The sequence below is a fragment of the Nicotiana tabacum genome, chromosome 13 (assembly GCF_000715075.1).
Source record: "Nicotiana tabacum cultivar K326 chromosome 13, ASM71507v2, whole genome shotgun sequence".
Lineage (NCBI taxonomy): Eukaryota > Viridiplantae > Streptophyta > Magnoliopsida > Solanales > Solanaceae > Nicotiana > Nicotiana tabacum.
Genome location: NC_134092.1, coordinates 49,424,995 through 49,447,402, shown reverse-complemented (window position 1 = coordinate 49,447,402; position 22,408 = coordinate 49,424,995). Strand labels below are relative to the sequence as shown.

Here is a 22,408-nt window from a genome sequence, read left to right as displayed (position 1 = left end):
AAGGATCGTTAGTTGGGTTGTGTCGTCAGGCTTATATGGATTAGGGTGACGTGGGATCAACTTCGGGTATGTGCATGGTAAGGTTACACGGTGGTTTGATTGCTTTGGAATGACTCTAGGCACGTTCGAGGACGAATGTATGTTTAGGTGGGGGAGAATGTAATGACCCAACCAGTCGTTTTGAGCATTTGCATTCTATTCAGCTATTTGAAGTCCCGAGTATCTTCGTATGATGTATTATGACCTGTGTGAAGCGTCGGTTTTGGTTTTCAAGTGATTCGGAATTTATTTGGAAGAATGATTCTCAACTAGGAAGCTTTAAGTTGAAAGAGTTGACAAAGTTTGACTTTTGAGTATTTAACCCCAAAATATATTTTTGATGATTCTCTTAGATTCATATGGTGATTTCGGACTGGGGCGTATGCCCGAATTTTAAATTGGAGGTCCCAAAGTGATTTGGCGTAATTTTCCGAAAAATTGTTAACTTTGAAAAGCTTTGAATTCTAAAATTTGGCCATAATTGGATCTTTGTTGATACCGGGTCCCGATTTGGATTCTGAGAGTTCGAGCAGTTTCGTAACAATATTTATGACTTGTGTGAAAAATTCGAAGTTATTCCGAGGTGCGTAGGCACGTTTTCCGTTAGTTTTTGAAAAATTAAGAGTTTTGATTTTATAAAGCTTGAATTCGTTGCGATTCGTAGTTTTGATATTATTTTTGTGTTTTGATCACTCGAGCAAGTTCGTATCATATTTTAGGACTTGTTGGTATATTTGGTTGGGATCCTGTGTGGCTCGGGTGAGTTTCAGATGGGTTTTTAACGTGTTTGGTGTTTTGGCATTATTTTGAGCATAAGCATATAATGATCCAAAGGTCCATTTTTAGTTCTAGAGATCGGAATTCGATTTTGAGACTCCTGGAAGTTTGATAGTGATTTATAAGAATGATCTGGAATGTTTGGTCTAATTTTATTAAGTCACGATTGAGGTTTTACTGTGAAGCATGAGTTAATTATTTAACGAGCGAAGTTGGTATCGCATTGAGCAAATGAGCTTCGAATTGAGTTTCAACTGAACGATTAGGTTCGTACTATTATTTGTGACTCATAGGAGCAAAAATCATCTAATTCCGAGGTTCATATGAGGGAATTAGAGTCTTTTTAGTGAAAAATAAATTGCTGGTGCAAGCAAGTTCTGGTGTGCACCTTTAGCGACCAGATTTGGTGCTTTTAGCGACGGGTATTGGACTTTTAGCGACCACATTAGTGTTTTTATTAGGCAGTTTTTTTTATAAGCTCATTTCAACATTTTTTGAGCTAGGGAACTCGGATTTGGGAGATGTTTGATAGGATTTCCACCATATGGATTGGGTAAGTGTTCTCTACTCGGTTTTGATTATATTTCATGAATCTATCATCATTTTTGGCATTTGGTTGATGATTTCAAAATAGAAATTGGGGGAGTTTTGTCTAAAATTTCATAAAATGAATTTTCCAGTTTTGAGCATCGATTCGGAGTTAGATTTGAGTGAAACTAGTATGGTTAGACTCGTAATTGAATGAGTTATCGGATTTTGTGAGTTATGTCGGGTTTCGAGGTGCGGGCTCGGGTTTGTATTTTTGGTTGACTCTGGGATTTTGATTAAATATTCGACCTTTATCGATTGGGTTTGTTTCCTTTGACATTATTTAATGTTCTTGAGTTTCTTTTGGCTAGTTTTGAGCCGTTCGGAGGTCGGTACGCGCGGGATGGCATTTTTGGAGCATCGTTTGGCTTGCTAAGTATTGAATTTGGCTTGTTCGAGGTAAGTAACACTTCTAAACTTGGTGTTGAGGGTATGAACCCCTGAACATAAGTGTTATGTGTTTGGCATTGAGGTGACGCACATGCTAGGTGACGGGCGTGTGCGTGCATTGTGTGAATTATGACTCGGTTGTTTATGTGGTACTATGTAGTTACCTAATCTTGTTTTTATCCATGAGAATTCTATGTGTTAGAGTAATTGAGTTGTAATCCATGTTAGAAACCATATTTAGGCTATATGTTTATTCTGGTGGGACCCACTGAGGTCATATCTGCGGTGGAGTTATTTGCTTAAATTGCAGTTACATACTCAGTCATACTCATTCTTAGCATATCATCTCTCAGTCTCTGTTGCTATTTATTAATACATCATATCATCATTTTTGGGCTGATCTTCATGACATTCTGAGCCCGAGAGACTTGAGAGATTGATGACTGAGTGAGGCCGAGGGCCTGTTTGTGAGTGATATTTATGGGATCGGGCTGCACGCCGCATTAGGCTTTATTGATTCATGCCATGATTGGCTTATTATAGCGCTTGGGCTGGATCTGCCCCTTCGGAGTCTGCACACCCACAATGAGCGTAATTGCTATTGATTCACGATGGGATCGGGCTGCACGCCGCAACAGAATTTATTAGCGTTTAGGCTAGATCTGCCCTGTACAGTGCTGAGTGACTGGGTGTGTTGAGTGATTGAGCGTGATGAGTGAGAAGTGTGAGACAGTGAGATTGAGTACTAGAGTGTGAGTACATGAGTTCATCACTGTGGTGCATTGCATTTGACATACTGGCATAGAGATACATTTTTTCATGCTACCCGGTTTTGGTGACATTCATGATTTCACGTGCACACTGATATGTACACATAGAGAAGTACTTTTCTCATGCTATCTGATAATAAAACATCTTATTTATTGTTAAAAGGTTTTGGGAAAAATCACAATTTTCTTGACTTACTCATACTTTGGTGTTTTTAGTGAAAGATTTGGGTTTTACTGTTATACCTGAGAAGCATGACTATTTTTCCGTAACTGTGAACGAGCTGAGCAACATATTTTTGAGTCATTGCTTGTACTGCTTTTCTTATATTATTACGAACTGTTCTTAGCTATTGGTGTTGGACTCAGACCTTTGTCCAAGCTCGTCACTACTTTCAACCTAAGGTTAGGTTTGTTACTTATTGAGTACATGGGGTCGGTTGTACTCATACTACACTTCTGCATCTTGCGTGCAGATGTTGGATGTTGATGTTGCTGTGTATGGCGGGAGCTGGATTTGAAGATGTACCTGCATTCCGGTCATAGCTGCCTCTTGTTCTTGTTGGCTTTAGAATTTTTAATCTGTTCATGTATATTTCAAACAGATAATGTATTTATTTCATACCAGCTTTGAAAACTCTAAATCTTAGAAGCTCATAATTGTACTACCAGTCCTTGGGAATTCTTTGTATAAAAGTTCAGTTGTATTATCAATTCTTCTCTTAATAAATATCATTTGAACTGGTTTATTATTAACTGGCTTACCTAGCGGGTTGGGTTAGGTGCCATCACGACTGGTTGGAATTTGGGTCGTGACAACTTTATACCACAAACGTCAGCTTAGCCTTGGAATGTGTCCCTACACCGGCAGGTAGTTCCATGGTAATAAACTCAACATCCGAACTAATCTCGGTGGTCTCCACTAGTAACTCTCACAATATTTGATATTTCAAAAATAGATCCATAGCTTAGTAGTCTTAAAGGGTCTATTTTTATCAAATCATTGCTCATGGCCAAACCAAACTATTTGAACAAACTCAAACATATAATCTTTTTCATGTTAAAGCATTAAGCAATTTAACATTCATCTTTTAAAGGTATAAAGAGTGCTATTTATTCATCAAGTTTCAAAAGAAATACTTTTCATAAAAATATATTTTTAACACTTAAATATTTTATTCGTTTGTCAACAATATAAGTTTTTCATAAAACTTATAACGTTAGTCTCAAGTGTCATTTGGCATCAAGTCCTTGAAAACAAGATTTTTTATTTTATAAAACAACAAGATCTTTCATATGAAACACAACTCAAGATACATGGTGACATCTTTCCACGCTTGTCCCCACAAGAATTGATGCACATTTACAAACAATCTCATATAATTCAAAGAATGATTTTAGAGAAAATTCCTCGAGAAGAGTAAATTCTAATCAACTTACCTCAAATCCAAGCTCCAAGATAATACTAAGACGCTCCAAATTGATTAAAATATTCAAACATCACCAACAAGTCGATATCTACAATTAGATATCCCAAATGCATCAAGACATGTCCAAATTTTTTTATAAATTTTCATTTAGGGGCTAGAAGCCTCCGACAATCCAAATTGCCAATAGTTCACCCATTAGCCTGTTAAATTCAATTCTAATAATCTAGTACTCTTTTGAAGTAATTAACGATACTTTATTAATCACCCAACACCAACAAGTCACTATTCGTCATCCCTTGTAGTGCCTCGAAAAATAAAAAAGTTTCGAAATATTATAAGGTCATTAAGATGTCCGACGTGTGCTAATTATATTTATTTGTATGCGAGTGTTAATTAACAATATGAAAGATATCCCATAAACATAATTACAAGTGTACGTGGTGTATTTGAAGTGATATAGGGCCTATGGAGAGCCCTTGGGACAAGTCAAGATGGAAAATACATGATAGACTAATGTTTCAAATGAGTACGCACAAGACCTAACTTTGGACGGGCATATCTTGATATATATATATAAAGAGTTATATGGTGAGCAACCTATCAAATGAAAGTTCTTTGAGTCTAGTATCTAACACTTTAAACGTTTTGTAATTTGAACATTTCTACAAGGAGTTATGGACATTTTAGTAAAAGGTGTCCAGCACAGAAAAACTTGAGATATGAGGTACAACCTGCACATCGCAAGGTATAACTCGCTGAAGCACCTATGTCTATATAAGGCAATCACAGGCAGCAACCATTTTTGGGGATTTGTTTGAGCTAGGGATTGGTTCTTTCATGGTGGATTCAACCTTGGGGACTACTTAAGAATACAAGGTGAGTTTTTATGGATATTTTAAGTTAATAACATCCTATTAACACTAGTATTAACATCATTCAATCTTTGAAATCCCTAAAAATCTTTCAAGTTGTTCAAGAACACCAAATTTTCCAAACATTGAATTTTTAAGGAAAAGCTTCAAGAAGGTAATCCTAATGCTTCAAACTCATTTCTTATGAGTCGGTGAGAGTAATTATAATATTTGTTTCAAGTTGTTTTGGTTGGATAATTGATTTCATAAATCCTAGTTCATGGTATGAATAGTATTCTTGAGAAAATGAGGGAAGATAAATAGTGCTCTTAGAAATGAAATTAAAGGATGCATGCAATGAACTATGAAATCATTTTCTAGCTAAATTGGAAGTGTTCAACTAAGTAATCACCAAATTGAATATTTTGGAAATGTTTGTTAAGGAAGACGATGAATAGTAATTTAGCGGTATTGAAAAATTAATGTAGTATCATTGATGACTTTAAATGGGTATTAAATGATAAGAGTGGAGTTGAATGTACTAGTAAGTGAACCTATTGGACGATTTGAGCTGGAGGCTTGTAGCCAACTTGTAAGCCATAAATAGATATTGATAAATATTTTTGAGTCATATTTTGGTTGTAGTTAGGATATGTAATTGTAGATATCAATTTTTCAGTGGCGTCTGAGTATTTTACTCAATGTTAGAATATCGGAGGAGGATTAAAAGCTTAAGAATGTTATTAAAGCGAAAACAAGGTAAGTTGATTAAAACTTACTCTTCTTGAGGGATTTTCTCTAAAAGCATATTTCGAGTTAATGCTTAAATTGTTTGCAAATGTGCTTTCCTGCTTGTGGGGACAAACAAGTACGGATGATTCCATGTGCTAAAATATTATGTTGCATATGTAGTGTTATGTTGTTTTATAAAACTTTATTTTAAATTTTGTTGGCAAAATGACACTTAAGGTAAATGTTATAAGTTTTTATCAAAATTTACGTATTGATAAGAGTATACATATTTGAGTGCTGAAGATAAGTTTTCATGGAAAGTATTTCTTTTGAAAATTGATAAATAGAATAGCACTTGTAGTAGCTTTTTAAAGATTGATGTTAAATGCTTTAACATGTAAAAGGTTGTTTATTTAATTTTTGTTCAAATGGTTTAGATTTTCTATTAATGCTATGATTTGATAAAAAGTAGATCCTTTGATGCTACTATGCTATGAATCTATTTTTGGAGTATCAAATATTTTTGGAGTTACTTGTGTTCACCGAGATTGGCTTCGGATATATTGTGTTCGTCGTCATGAAACTACATGTGCCGGTGTAGACGTAGATAGCCACTTTGTGGTATAGTCTACGACAGAGTGCTCTCCCTTGAGAGAGTACTATTTTGTGTTATTATTAGCATGGATGAGTCGATTCGTACGGCACTGCGATGAGACGACCTGAGCAAGTAGGGTATATGATACTTGCCTCTAGGTACATAACCTGGTTGACCTTCTTGTGTCAGTGATGGTATAATACTTCCAGTGAAAGGTAAAGATGATTTTCTTATGTATAGGCCTAAGGAGCCGAAAGTGATTTCAATGACTTAAAGCAAATGGAATGATTTTGTATGATTTTATTCAAAATCTTGGATTGATATAAATATTTTAAAAATTTATATTGTGGGTTATATTTCACTTGTCTTTTATTTAAAATGATAAAGATCATGAATTGATAAAAATTTTTATCGTTTTATATCAAATATTGGTGCATTATTTTTATAAAGTTTGTCCCAAGAACTTAAGTTAGAGAGAGTCTATGATACTTATTGAGTACCATTGTGGTGTACTCAGCACTTAGGGGCCTCTCTTCAGGGTCCCGCTTTCTTTGCGCGTTTCAGGATAAGGTACGCCACGTGATGTGTAGACATGGCTAGGATGACTCTTATTTCGAGGTATGATGAAGCACCACTTTTATTTCGTAGTAGCTATCATGTTATTTTTGTTATTGTTGGAATTATTCCAAGTGTTGGTTCTATCCTTTGGTATAAAGGCTCCATAGATAGTTGTGTTGGATTGTAAAAAAATAGGGTTGTAGACATCTTGCATAAACAAATAATTATTTAATTTGATTATATCATTTTTATGAAAAATTTCATGTATGATTTTGGAAATGAAAAAAAATATTTTGTGACTTGATTTGAAAATGTACAAGATTTTCAATTGGCTTCCGCCATTATATTTGGTTTTGACATATGGGTTGGTTCGTTCAAATCGGGTAGTGTGCCGGGTGCCGGTCATGTGGATTTGGGTCGTGACATCCCTACTAACTACTCAATCTCATTCACAGACTCACTTTTAGGGTTTATCCAAACCACAATTAAATCATAATTTCTACTCCAAATCGCCTTCTATATTCTAATTTATATATAATATGTGAAGATTGAGTAGTAAAATTACCTCTTGAAGACAAATCTTAAAAATTTCCATTGAAGAGTAATCTTGAGTTTCTTGAAAATCTAAGGATTTTCAACGGATTCTAGTGTTAGGGCTAGCATTAGAGAGTTGTAATTACACCAAGATATTATTATAATCTCACCTTGATTGGTCATCTAATGCCTTGGATGAGCCTATATCAAAACCCTTTTAAACCTCTTCAAAAAGACCCATTTCTTTCTCTCTCCCCGAGCTCCTTATATTAATAACACAGGTGACCTCACGCTGGACACGCGCTGTGTGCGTGCTGTGGGGTGTTGTTGCACACGTTGGAGCCTAAACATATTGTTTTCTATTCTCCCTTTGAAAATCTGCGCATGGGGGAGCCTACCTGCTGTTTTTGCCATTTCTTCCAACTCTTTTTAAATTCAACTTTTGATTTCTTTTGGCACTTCCGACCACTTCCACCTTGTACCAAACATACAATAAAATTTTCCAATCATTTCTACACCCTCGTGCGAGCCTGCACATATTTTGATGCTAAATTAACATGTATTAAACCTATTGTTGAGCCTTAAACTCTTTAAAATTTTTCGAGGTGCTACGGTAATAATTTATCAAAGTGACATATATAGATGATATGCATGAATAAAGCATATAAAATGCATGAAAAGTCATAGAAAATTCACTTAAACATAATAATGCTTTCTCCTTTATGATCAAACTCATCAACTGGTATCATAATCAAATGAAAAACTCATCGGTATCTCACAAACTTGTGCACACACGTTCCAAGGTAAAATGGGTAATTGCATAACTCAAAAGAGATGGATTCAAATTCATGCACAACAAGAACATGATCTCACACGCCAAACATAAACATGTAATAATCTTGTCCAAACCGATATCTCAACAAGAACATGTAATGATATTCCCAAACTGATACCTCAATAGGAACATGTAATGACACGTGCAAACTTATACCTCAACAGGAACGTGAATGTACACGTCTAACAACTCAACTTACCAAATAACAGTCTCAAATAAGTAAGAGAACAAAATAAATATGCTTATAAGGTGAATATAAGAAACAATATATATGAAATCTGTAATGTTAAACTAGCATGTGAAGTATGATTATAATATTGTACTAGCACGAATAAGATACTCAAGTAGTCATACACAAGTAAATCAAGCAAAGGATATAAAGCTTATACTTCTAACAAGCATGGAATCACATGGCATCACATATACACTCGTCGCCTCGTATATATGTTACCCCAAACACATAGCATACATAAAACAAGAAAATTTGGGAATGAATTCAAGTGTCAACTTACCTCGGCGTCATAATAGTTCTATTCTTAAAAATCTAACTTTTCTTCTCCAAGTCCATCAAATGAGCCCAAAAAATATTCCACGATATCAATCCTAGTCATACGACTCAGTTCCATAAGCAAAGAAAATGCTTAGATCAAAGTCAACCTCGCACCTACTTGGTCAAATCCCACAACAAAAATCAAATACTATTGACTCATAACCTCATGAGTCTACGTATATAATTAGATTCTCAATTTGAATTCAAATCGATGTTCAAATCATCAACAATACTTTATTTTTCTTCAAGTAAAAACTCTTATTTTCACCTTTTGATTCCTGATTCTAAGGCAAAACTAAAGATAAATTTATGTTATAATCATATATTTGAGTGAGAATCATGTACACCATCGTTATAGATTAAAAATCTCTTCAAAATTACCTCAATCTGAGCTCTCTAGCTCCTAAAATGGTGAAAAATGAAATAAAAGTCACTAAAATGGACCCCTTTTATACTTGGCTGAAATCTGGTTTCACTGCTATAGGCACCGATGTCTTAGTGCTTGGATGAAAATTTCAAGCTTTAGGTTTCAGTGCTACAACCACAGCTTCCCGGTGCCCTAGGCATCGAAACTTGTAGCTTTTCAGAATTGTACAATGCGTCGAAACTCACCCGAGCCCCTCGATACCGTTCCAAACCATTTCGTGTAGTTCAAATACCCTACATAGACAATCTAAAGGCTCAAGACACGAAGTAAAATGCTACAACACAAAACAACAACTCAAGTCAAATAAAAAAAATCCTTAAAACTTCTAATTTTTATGCAATAGTGCCTAAATGCTCCCGAGCCCCTCGGGTCTTACTTTTGAACGTACGTACAAGTCCAAATATATTATAATAAATTTATTAGAAGTTTTAAACCATGAATCAAGCATAATTTCACAAATGGAGGGATAAAATTACTTCTTTTAGCCTTTAACCTTCCAAATATCAAGATAATATTTTAAATCATTCCTGAACCTACCATATCATACTAACAAATCACAGAACATGATCCTAAAAATTAATGTGATCGATTGGATCGTTACACGCTCATTACGAACTACTCTTAACCAGTCTTATCGTCTTACAATAAAAGAAAAGAAAGTAAGTAAATAATTTACGAAATGATAAAAACATGCGGAAGAAACACAAAAGTTGTACCATACGAGATGAGGTAAACTGAATTTGCTTGTCCACCGCGTGCTCCTTGTTGAAAGAGAAAAAATGAAAAGAGGTTTGGTCAGTGAGGTCTTTGCAACCCATTTTCTCACTCCGCTGCCCCTACCCACCTAGCCGTCGCCCTTCCTCGCTGCGGCGCCACCCTCCACTTTCACTGTCCTCCTCATCTTTCTGAGTAGGTTCACGTAGCTAGGGTTTTATTTTCTCTCTCTTTTCATCAGGTATATACCTCTGTTTGTTTCCATCTGAATATCACAAAATCCCTTTATTACCACAATCCTTTTTTATTTTTTATTTTTTTAAATTTTAGTAGTCTAGTTTGAATATTCTGAGTGAAGACTTTTAACCCTTTTTCATTTGACCATCTTAAATTCGAACTTGTCAGTTTTCTACTTTGTATCTTGCTGTCAGTAAGTAATTTTTTTTTATTAATTAAGGTTTTGTGCAAAGCGGATGTTAGAGGCTGATCTGCGTGTTAGATAGAATTGTAATTTGTTTGTCCCTATAGATGGCTTGTTTAATTGGGTTTCCTTAGTTTATTTTTGCTTTGTGGGCTATCTGTTTCTTTTGGTTTAGATTTTAGATCTAGTTAATTTTGTGTGCAAATGAATTGGTGTCTTTTTGATTGTTAATTTTAGCGGGAATACTCGGGGAAGATGACTTTCTGAAGGTTTAGCCTGATATCAATACGGTCAGTGGCGTAGTCACGTAGACGGAAGCTGGTCAGTCGAACACCCTTCGTCCAAAAATTATACTGTATATATAGAAAATTATGCTGCATATATAGGTTAATATTTTTTATACATATATATTAAATCTTAAATATCCTTAGAGAAATTCCTGACTTCGCCGCAAATACGGTGTCCATTAATGGGTAGAGTTGCTTCTTAACTCTGCCTGTTTGAGCTCTGCGGAGCATGGCCAGTCCAAGCTCAGATAAAGGAAGTGATTCACATAGGTGTGGTCTGAAAAAACCTAAAGCAACTTCTGTTTCATTTCATGTTCATCTTAACCTTAGTGATTGTCTTGCTACAAAGCTACTTCTGGGTAGATGAATATTAAGCTCACTTGTTTCAATCGATCTGCCTAAACTGAATAATCATAGAATGAGATATAAATCACTCCCGCATATGGGACTTTCAGAGAAACTGATCCTGTTGCTCTCTGCATGTTGTATTGAGTTTTTTTTCTTGTTGCCTTTATGTATAGTAAATGCAAGCATGTCTGCTACTTTTTATTTTGAGAAATATTAGTATTTTTTTCCTTGGTTATATGATGAAACGTTATTTGTTCTTGTCTGCGAGATGTTACTCATCCATGTTTCGCGTGAACAGATGTTATAGCAGGTGTTCCATCTGAATAATGTTTCTAGCATTCAGGATGAAGCAGTAAAATATTGCAGAGTGAAACTTTACTTCTTCTTTGGGTGGGCAGAGTGACTTGAAGTTTAACGTGTGAATTTGGTCACTGTGTTTTGTGTTTGATCAAAATGGACGAAAACGGTCTTGATCTGAGCTTAGGTCTGCCCTGTGGTGGAGGGGCTGCCTCCGAGAAAAGTAAAAGTGGGAGCTCATCGGATTCTAAGGTTGAGGAAGTTGATAGAGATGGCAAGGTGATCAATGATTTCAAGAACTTTCTGGATGGAAGCACTAGCAGCCAAAAACATGATTCTGGTGTGGGTTCTCAGAGAAGTGATTCAACAAAACATGAGGGGAACTTGCTCCCCAGCATTAGTGTTGACGTAGATGCTTCTAAAAAGTTAAATAGTGGAGGATTCTGGGTTCAAAATGATAGTAGACCTATAGAAGTTGAAGAAGATAGGAGAGCTGATGTGGGTGACAAACGTAAAAATCTGTTCAGGGAGTCAAGTCAACAGAAGAAGCAAGAGAGAGAAGGTCATCATGCTGATACGCATGACAAGACCAGGGCATCACACATTTCAATAACCACAGATGAAGGTTCGACTGCAGAAAATGAAGATGTAGCTGATTCTGAAACTGTGGGTTCAACATCCAGGCAAATTTTGCAGCATGATGAGAGCTCCAAGAGATTTGTTGGAAGTAGTGGTTTAGCTGAGGTTCATAAGGAGCTTCGCAGTGTTCCGTCTTCAAGTGGTGTAGAATTAATAGGACACAGAAGGTTTACTATTTCTTCAGAGAAGGATGTTAAGTTTAGGAATATACCATATACTATCCCATTCCAGGGCCAATCAATAAACATCATGAACCTGCCTTACTCTATGCCTCTGAATTCTAACACTGCTGGTACAACAAGTACGCCTAGTTACCCAATTCCTGGCATGATGCAAGTGATGGCTACCACAAGTGGAGATAGACCAGGAAGCCAGCCTGTCATACCTGCAAACTTGCCATTAATGTTTGGCTACTCTTCTGTACAGCTTCCAACATTGGACGAGGATAACCTCCGCGGTGTGGCTTCTCATCTTCAACAGCTTCACCCTTCCCATGGAAGAGGTCCTCTGGGCTCAGATATGCAGAAAGATGGACCAAATATTTCTCAAGGTTTTCTTTTTAACTCTATGGATTTTCGTTTGGACCAAAATGATGAAAAATCTTATTTAGAGGATCCATAGCACTTGTCAAATAATAGAAAGAATATTTTGGAGTAACCAAAAGAAAGCTAAAATGAAAGCTACTCTTTAAATTGTAAAGAAAAAGATGGTATACAGAAGCAAACTGAAAAGTTATCAATTTCATACTAGCTGAATATAATGCAGAGTAAAAGATAAAATGCAAGTATATCCTACCTTTCAAGAATTAAATTTAATTGAGCTTTTGGATTTCATCGTATAGTTCCCAAATGTAGCTACATAGAGATCATCCATCATATATCAGCTCATGATAAGTATAACAAAATGTTCGAAGTCATTTATTTTCTGTTCCCAACTCCAAAATCACCATAGATTATCAGTTGCTGATTATAAGTTATTAGATATCCCTAACCAGCACAGTTACTTCTGCCAGTACTTTATTTATTTCACATACAGGTTTCTACATTCTGTTAAATCTATTTATTTTTAAGGGTAAATGGAATAATAGTCACTGCATTATTTGTATTATTGTTGGATGTTTGGTTAATCGTAAATATACAATGTATAATCTAAAACATATGTTAGCTGTAAATTTGATTAATATTTCTTCTTCTAATAGTACTTTGGCCTATATTACATTACTTCATCTAGTTTAAAATTAGCTTATTATATAAATTGATTAAAATTAAAATTTATAATTATCCTTCTTAGATTTAGTAAAGATCATGCTAAGAGGAAATGTAAAATGAAAGTTATGATAAGAAAAATAAATGTTTCTTTTCTCTTCTAAATGCAGTCTAAACATTGACAATTTTAATATCACTATTACAAATCGTGCTAGAAACAAATGAGGTTTAAAAAGTGATGGTTAACTAAACTTGAAATAGTATAAAGGACAACTTTGTCATTTACATGCTCCAATGCTGGTATTGCTAATATGTGCATAGTTATGTCCATGTTGATTTCAATATAAACTAATAAACAAAATACCCGCAAACTAATACGGGTTTCTTAATATAGAAATGAAAAATGGCAATCCAACACCCGAAAGTTAAAGCGGAATTTAATGCTGGGATTATTTCCGGTAATAAAGGTGACGCAACAATCACTAATATTATCCAAGTCAAGAACTATCTTGGAAATTTGAAGCTGGGATTATTCCCAGTAATAATGGTAACGAAACGGCCCCTTATGTTATCCAAGTCAGGAACTATCTTTACATTCTCTTTCTTCAAAGTTGTCAGTATTTAAATCCGGAGCCCTTTCTCTATATCTATCACCTTGGGCGCTTTTTTGCTGAACTTAGATTGGTCGTCAATATTTCTGTAGTCTTGTTTGTTGCATCTATATAAGTATGTTTATCTGTGCCTGTAAAAAGTGTTTGTACATGCACATTAAGAGAGGGGGAGGGAGATATTCTTGCATCGGCAGCTAAGATGTGCCTATTGATGGTTTCCCTTGATTGTAGATGAGGGTGGTGAAATCTAGCAGCTAAGAGTTGGAGTTTCCGCCCGGGAAAAGGGAGGCTATTTGAGTATATTTATCACGATACGTATTCCACTGAAATTTGGCCCACTAGTATTTGTAGCATATGCAATAAATCTTCGCTCATAGTGAACCTTAACATTATGGTCTTCCTTAGGGTTTCAACGACTGTGAAGACTTCAATAAGTCACTGTCAGAGACCATCCCGCATTGGAAGTTTCTCCAAGAAAAACAAATGGTGCAGATGTGTATGGGCTAGAAAGTTGGAATTCGTTTTGATGATTTATTTCCTTCAAGTGGCATAAACTAGGTTCAGTAGAAATTTATGAATGTTTAAACCTTTTTTTGTTTAGTCGTTCTTTCGTGAAGGCTTCATATCTTATGCGTCCAGTTGTAGTTATAGGGAGACTGTGTCATTCAACATCCTAAAATGTCGGTTAATAAAAAGGAAAACTCACCTACCTATCCGGACAAAAAGGAGATTTTCACCTAAGCTTCATCCAGTGAAAGGTTTGGCGAGAGGCATTTTTGCAACTCTCTTTTACTATCCTTGTCAAAAAATAAAGTTGAGTACTGGTGACTTGGATTAATTAGTAATACTAAGAATTGCAAAATATGGAATCAACCCCTTATACTTGCAGTCTCTCAGTTCAGCTGGATTTTGTATTTGGAAGGATTTGCTATCAGAAGGAATTTCTACACAAAGGAAAACGAATAAATATTCAAGAATAAATATTGTCAGATTGCGCCCAAGGGTGTGCCCTAGTGGTCAATGAAGTGAGTTGAGAACTTGAGGTCTCAGGTTCAAATCCCATTGGAGACAAAAACACTAGGTGATTTCTTCCCATCTATCCAAGCCTTGGTGGAAAGAGTTACCTGGTACTTGTTGCTTGCTGGTGGTAGGTAGCAGGTATCCCGTGGAATTAGTCGAGGTACGTGCAAGCTGGCCCGGACACCACGGTTATCCAAAAAAAAAAAAAAAATCGAAAAAGAATAAATATTCAAGATAACTGGGATAGCAGGCATCAAAGTCTGTGAATCTTCAGGAACGATAACACCAGATTAAAATAGTGAAAGACCTCATGTTAAAATAGTAAATACAATCATCTCAAGGATTCTGAATAATCTAAAATATCTGAATTTTCCTCAACTGACTTCTGCTTACACCAGAGCAGTAGATTTTCTAATCACTTAAATTTGACAACTGAAACATGCTTCTTCTATCCATCAAAACATCTTCTATTTCTCTCACTCCAAATGCTCCACATAATGCAGAAAGGGTCTGTTCTCCATATCTTTCCTTGTCTTCCTCCAGTCATTTGTCCCTAATATGAATTTATACATGATCTACAATTTTAACCTCACTATTCTCTCTTGTAAGGGGGATGTGTAAGGCGGCTTATGCAATGATTTTGAGCCGAGGGTCTATCGGAAACAACCTCTCTACCCCTTGGGGTAGGGGTAAGGTTTGCGTACACACTATCCTCCCCAGACCCCACTAGTGGGATTACACTGGGTAGTTGTTAATTCTAGAAGCATTGCTGTTTTAAATTAAATGTCTTGCTTTAATTTTGGCACAATTTGTTTTAGAATTTGAAGGGGAGCCTTGGAGCAACGGTAAAGTTGTCTCCGTGTGAGTATAGGTCACAGGTTCGAGCTGTGGAAGCAATCACTAATACTTGCATTAGGGTAGGCTGTCTACATCACACCCCTAGGGGTGCGGCCCTTCTCCGGACCGTGCGTGAATGCGGGATGCTTTATGCACCGAGCTGCCCTTTAATTCGTTTTAGAATTTAGAGTGTAAAGGTGGCATTAAAATCTGATAATATAGTTCTATACAGTTTGTGTACAAAAAACTATAAAAGTAGCTTTTAAACAAAATATTTGCATGAACTTTGAAAATTTTACAACAAATGTCACTCTTGATGTAAAATGAACTTGACTACTCAGACTTGTGAGGTTGAAGGTTGTGAGCTTACTTAAGTTTGGATATTGAGCACCTGTTATTTGTGGAGATAAATTATTTTGTCTTTTTTTCCCCCTAGAATACATAAATAATTTCATTATAAGAGCATCAGCAGGATGCAACCTCTGTACATCACAGTAAATGAAGATCCAAAACAGGCATTCACAGCCCATACTTAATCAACATGTCGACCCTCCCTAAATTAAGGAAAGATGTTCTACCAGTTATTATTGCTCCCCAACTTTTGTTTCCTTTATTTATTGCCAAGTACCTAAACTCCCTTTCCTGCTTAATTGGGTTTTCCTGTTCATGCCCATTCTAATCTTCATGTTCCTTCTTGACATTTGTCAACAACTTTCAACCTGCATCATTAGTCTTTTTGTCCGTTCCTCTTATATACCTATTGAGATGCCCGTAAATTGCCTAAAACTTCTAATTTGCTGCATGAGATGCCAAGAATTCCCGACAAATACCAATTTGTTACATTTTGGATCCTGCATTGTCACTGTTGTATAGATAAATATATGATTGGTTAATTCAATAATTGTCCAGCCTTATGACTACTAAGAACTTCTACTTGCTGTGTTTATGTAGCTACTACGTCAACTATTCCGCACAAGTCATCTGATTCTGTACAATATGATGGGAGGGCAATGGAGCATGTGAAAGGCAATGGGAGACAGCATAAGGCAGAAGAAACTTCCACTTCTCGAGGGGAAGAAAATGTGAAAGGAAGCAACATAAGCTTCAGGGCAAAAGACCCTCCTGAGCAGCCCAGAGCAGAAGCAGTTCCTTCTGAATTTTCAACTATAAGGCCAGGTCTTGCTGCAGATTTGAAATTTGGAGGATCTGGTTCCTACCCGAACCTTCCGTGGGTCTCAACGACTGGTCCTGGTCCAAATGGTAGAACAATATCTGGTGTTACTTACAGATACAGTTCCACCCAAATCAGGATTGTCTGTGCTTGTCATGGGTCTCACATGTCACCAGATGACTTTGTGCGGCATGCAAGCGTAAGAGCAAACTAGTCAAGAACCTGGCACTGGGGTTTCATCATTTCCAAGTAGCAATCCGGCTGCCTCTGCCCAAAGCTGATTTTGAATATAAAATCCTGTGCTGAAGAATGAAGTCATCTTTCCTTGTATCTTCAAATAAATGTAGGAAGCAGAAGTATCTTCATAGTTCAAATGAATGTGTGAGTTTCTGCATATATCTTGATGCATATGCACATATCCCATTAAATGCTGTTAGCCTAGCCTCTGGAATTGATATGCTAGCAAAATATTTGTAATAAAGTATGACTTTTTCTTTATCGAGTATATCATAAGCGCTCTCTGGGGCTTTCCATTTCACCGCACTGGGAGGCCTATTGAATAGGAAAGTCCCTATTGTTAGTGGCCCAGTTATTTTAGTGCAAGCCAAAGAGGAGTGTCATTGCATGTATGTGAGAAGAGTTATGGAGTACAAGGGCTGGCTATTGTTTTCTGTGGATATCCGTTAGGCACCTTCACCTTCACCTTCCTGGAAGAGTTACTCCTAATTGTTACTCCTGAAGTAACTATAAAATAAAAATGAAATTCCCCTGCACCGTAAATTATCTTTCTGTTTTATTTGGGTCTGCAAACTGCAAATGATGTACAATGTTTTTTATCTGTTTCTGTTAAAACTCAGATTGAACCTCAATCTCGGAGAGTTGAAATGTTGTTTCTGTGTTTCCAGAGAAAAAATCTCGTTACTTTATGTTTTAGAAGTTGTTACAAGTCGTTTTATATAATATCCCTACTGACTAATCTAATCTATTACATAACAGGGCTTTTGACCCCGTACAAAATATTACACAATAAATACACATTGTGTGTTCAGGTTGGGGTGTTTGCATATATACTTATTTTGGGCCACCATTGAATTTACACCCGCATTGCACAAAACTTTGCAAAGTGTACCCGCTCGGATCTGAAGTAGTTCAATCTTTTCAATGCAACTTCAGAAATCAAATCTGAAGTTCTCCCATCTTTCAACTGCAACTTCAAAAATTCAAATCTTAAGTACTTTAAGCTCTTCAAAGCAACTTTAGATTTCAAATATGAAAGTTCTTCTATCTTTCAATTGCAACTTCAAAAAATCGAATCTTAAGTAGTTTTATTTTTCAATACAACTTCAGATTCAAAATCTGAAATCTTAAGTACTTCAATTTTTCAATACAACTTCTGACAGCTTCAGATTCAAAATTTGAAGTTCTGAAACATAAACTTGTTTTTCAAAATTTCAACATTCCAACACGCGATTCAACATCCAAATCTACTCCAAATGAGCTCAAGTTTGAAATATAACTTTCAAATATCATAAATAAAAAATTTCAATCATCAAATTGTTAAGACAATAACAAATTTAACAAACCCATTTTGCAACTAAGAAGAAAAGAAACCCTAAACACAAAAAAGAAGAAAGCAGCAGTGAAAAAGAAGAAGAAGAAGAAGAAGAAGAAGAGACAAACAGACCAGAAGGCAATTTTATGTCAACCTTTTCAACAAGATCCCCCATGCAAGAAGACATTGCTCACATCAAGCTAAAATAAAGACCAATACTACTTGACATCTACAACAATTAGGCATTTCACAATAGAAAATTTGATGACTAGAGAGAATATCTCACTGAAATCAACCCCTTCAACTTGTGTGTCACCTCTAACTACCAATCTATATTTGTACCTCTCAACAGACTTATCAGCCTTACACTTAATCTTATATACTCACTTACAACCTATGGGCTTCTTCCCACTAGGAAGTTCAACAACAAACCAGATGTTGTTTGCCTCAAGAGCTTCAAATTTCTAATAGAAGCTGTCTGGCTATAAGAATGAGGTTCTATTTCAACCATGTTAATAGAGTACAGAAATGTAGCACCCCAGAAAATTTTCAAATATTTAAAGCCTCATTAGAAGGTCATTAAGTGCTAAGCGTATCATTGGTAAGCTAACAACAACTATGATTATGGATAAATCCATTTAGGTATGTGTACAAGTATTGTAAATTGTTTGATGATGTTTATAAGTGGGAAGAAGTAGCTTGGAATAAGTTAGAATTGCTGAAGAGAAAAAGACGCACAAAGTCGCACATGACCTAATTTCAAACGATCATATCTCCCTGTGTATGATGAGTTACGATGTGGATAGGCTATCAGATTAATGCTATTTGAGTCTAGTTTCTAACTCTTCAAACTGTTTTCCATTTGTAATTTTGTACAAAAAGTATGACCAATTTACTGAGCATTGTCTAACATGTGCGCCGGACTGCGCGACCGCGCAGCTAAGAGCGCACATAAAGAAGTTGGTTTCCCCAAGTGTGTGCCAGATGCGCGTTCAAGTACTAGATGCGCGGCAGCACACCTGGAAAGGTTATATATACCTCTAGGTCGGGGATAGATGATTTGGGGTCAAATTTAGGGAGTTAATTGGGGCTTTTGAAGAGGATTTGGACCAAGGCTTCACTTGGATCATACAAGGCGAGTTTTTATCCAAATTGATTAACACTAATAGTAACAATATTCAACCATAGAATTTGTTAGATTCTTCCAAATCCTCCAAGAACACAAAAATAGAGATTTTCAAGATTTGTCTTCAAGAGGTAATCCTACTACTTAATGTTCATATATTGTGTATAAATAAGTATATAGAAGGTGCTTTGGAGTAAAAATTATGGTTTGGTTGAGTTGGGAGATGAACCCTGAAAATGGGTATTATGAATAAGATTGACTAGTGGGTGGAGACGATGAATAGTGTTGATTTGGTAAAAACGAGTTAAATGATATTCTTTATGATCTTGTGAGCAATTTCGTTATTGAATATCATATTATTGAGTATTGAATGAGAGATTTAGAGTTTAAAACTCAAGAACCAACTTCTATGGTAGGAATATCGATTTTTACTAGACTTGTAAAGCAGGACCTAAGTGTTGAACACTTAGTTAACTTAGTTGGTGTTATCGTAATGTGTCGTTGATGAATATGAGTTATTATGTAGATATTGTCTTGTTGGCGACGTTTGAGATTTCTAAATGAATTGGAGCCTTATAAGTACTATTTGGATCTTGGAATTAAGGTAAGCTGATTAAAATTTACTCTACTTGAGGGATTTTCTCTAGACATGCCGAAGGAATATCGCAAATGCAACTCAGACATCGTATTTGCAAAGCCTGCCTAGGTCGTAAAAGCGATCATCCCAGACCTAGACCCACCTTCGCAATTGCGATCAAGGCATCATAATTGCGATTCATCAGACCCACCTGCCAACTTCGCAATTGCAAACTGGTGCTTGCAATTGTGCTAACTACAACACCAACATATCAACAACTTGGAACTCAATTCCAAATGGTCTGAAACACGTCCGAAACTCACTCGAGCCCCAGGGGATCCACATCAAATATTCACACAAGTCTATAAACATCATACGAACTCGCTCACGAACTCAAAATACCAAGATAACATCCGGAACTATGAGTCAAACACCAAAACGCATAGAATTCACAATGAAACTCAAGAATCGCTAAAATCACAACCAAGCGTCCGATTTCTACCAAACCAACTCGGAATGACACCAAACTTTACACACAAGTTTCAAATAATAAAACAGACCTATTTCATGTCCCGAAACCAAAATCCGACCTCATATCCATAAAGTCAACCTATCGTCAAACTTAGGAAATTTCTAAACCTTCAAATTGCCAACTTTCGGCAAAAAGAGCCAATTCAACCTAGGAACCTCCGAATCCAATTTCGAGTATTTTCCTAAGTCCAAAATCACCATCCAAACCTATTGGAACCATCAAAATACCATTTCGGGCCGTTCTCACAAAAATCAAACCTCGATTAACATTTCTAACTTAAACTTCCAAACTAAGAACTAATTGTTCCAAATCAATCCAAAACCTCCCCGAAATGAAATCAACCATCCACACAAGTCATAAAACCACCCCGGCAACGGCGCCAAAAACTTGTTGGGACCAAACGCACACTCACGCAAGTATACGTGGTCGTCAAGTAATAGAGTAATGAGTAGAGTATCGTTCCCACGAAGACCTATGATTAACTTTCGACTGATTCTAACTCAAATGCCTTATTGATTCAAAAGATTTCTCACAAAATAGATAATTTTCTGAATTACTACCTAAAGACTATCAAGTAATGAAATACTAGGAATCAACCACAACACTTAAATAGTTTTGAATAACAATCAATAGGATATAATATTCCAGGGTCACGGGTTATCTAACAATCATGTTGCATTCTTAGTTTAAAATAACTAATTGATTTATCTGGATTGTTGATTGACAGGGTTGATATTACTCATAAAAATCTGTCAAGTTCTTACTCGCCTATTCAAGCTAACTTAATGCCTATATGTCTATGGAATTAAGATTAACAAGAACGCATTTATAATTCCTGTATTGCAACCGAGAAAGGCAATTAGGTATATTTCTATCCTAATTGTGAATCCGTTCCCCGATGTCCGGGTTTAAGAACTTGCTCTATTTAATTCTATATGCAATCTAGAATTCCCACTTTCGAGTTCAACTCTAGATTCGTAGATAGTAATTCACTGTTAGCTACTCAACAAATTAATTAAAAATAGAATTAAATAAGCAACCCAATATGATAAAATCAACTTTGTCAAATTAAACTTCAAACATCAACATTCATGTATCGCCCATGACCCTAGAATAATAGGGTTCTTAGCCACTCATGTTAATGCAATCATCAAATAATTCACCAGAGTGCATAAAAATCAATAAAAGAAGGAAAAATAAGAACTCAAGATGAATTCTGTGGTTCCCCAGCTTTGTCATGGCTTTTTCCCCCTTCCCAATATGTTCGATGACCTAAAGGAGGCGTTTTTGGCTTATATATTGCGTACAAAAGTCGTGGGCCAAAGTTCTCCTATTCCTAGTCCAAATCGGCTTCGGGGATTGATGCTAAGGTGGATGCGACGCATCCACCTCGTCCTCCATTTCTCAGCTTCACATGCGAGGGTGGATGCGACGCATCCACCTCGTCCTCTACTTCTCAGTTTTGCATGCGAGGGTGGATGCGACGCATCCAACCCTTGTTCCTCTATCTCAGCTTTGCCCAGGTGCGGATGCTATGGGCCGACTTCACTGCTAAAGGTGCACGAAATCTGATTTTTTTCTAGATTGGATGCGACGCATCCAATCTCTCTTCCTCTACCTAGAGCACCTTTTCTTCATATTTTTGCACTCCAAACACCCTAATTCACCACACACAACTCAATTAGTCATAAAACCAATAATTAAACCATGTTGGCATTTTAAAGATCAAATAACATCAAAAAGCGGTTAAAACATGGGTAAAGTAATATCAACACATATCGAAATATGCCAAACATCACTACCCCACACTTAAACCTTTGTTCGTCCTTGAACAAACCATCACTATAGTAGACAAAATAAAATTAAGATCTTATCATTCAAAGCACACCACAACTATGACCATGGTCATTTGCCACAATTAGGCTCTAGAATATGCATCATATGCACTTACCTTTACTTGTGTCATTCTTTTAAAAAATTCAAACAAAGACAACATGC

General features: G+C 36.2%; 1 protein-coding gene across 4 annotated transcripts; it reads left to right on the top strand.

The window, feature by feature from the left end:
• The first annotated feature begins 9,747 nt into the window (after positions 1–9,747).
• On the top strand, positions 9,748–17,166 carry LOC107760153 (ninja-family protein mc410-like). Of its 4 annotated transcripts, none has more exons than XM_016578167.2 (4): positions 9,785–10,028; positions 10,446–10,529; positions 11,142–12,329; positions 16,404–17,166. In XM_016578167.2, exons 3-4 carry the CDS (start codon positions 11,297–11,299, stop codon positions 16,835–16,837), a joined length of 1,467 nt encoding a protein of 488 aa, XP_016433653.2. In that variant the 5' UTR covers positions 9,785–10,028; positions 10,446–10,529; positions 11,142–11,296; the 3' UTR covers positions 16,838–17,166. The 4 variants fall into 4 exon arrangements, with proteins under 4 accessions (XP_016433652.2, XP_016433653.2, XP_075084072.1 ...); XM_075227971.1 differs by having other exon boundaries at positions 9,786–9,982; XM_016578166.2 differs by lacking the exon at positions 10,446–10,529 and having other exon boundaries at positions 9,748–10,028.
• Positions 17,167–22,408: the final 5,242 nt, after the last annotated feature.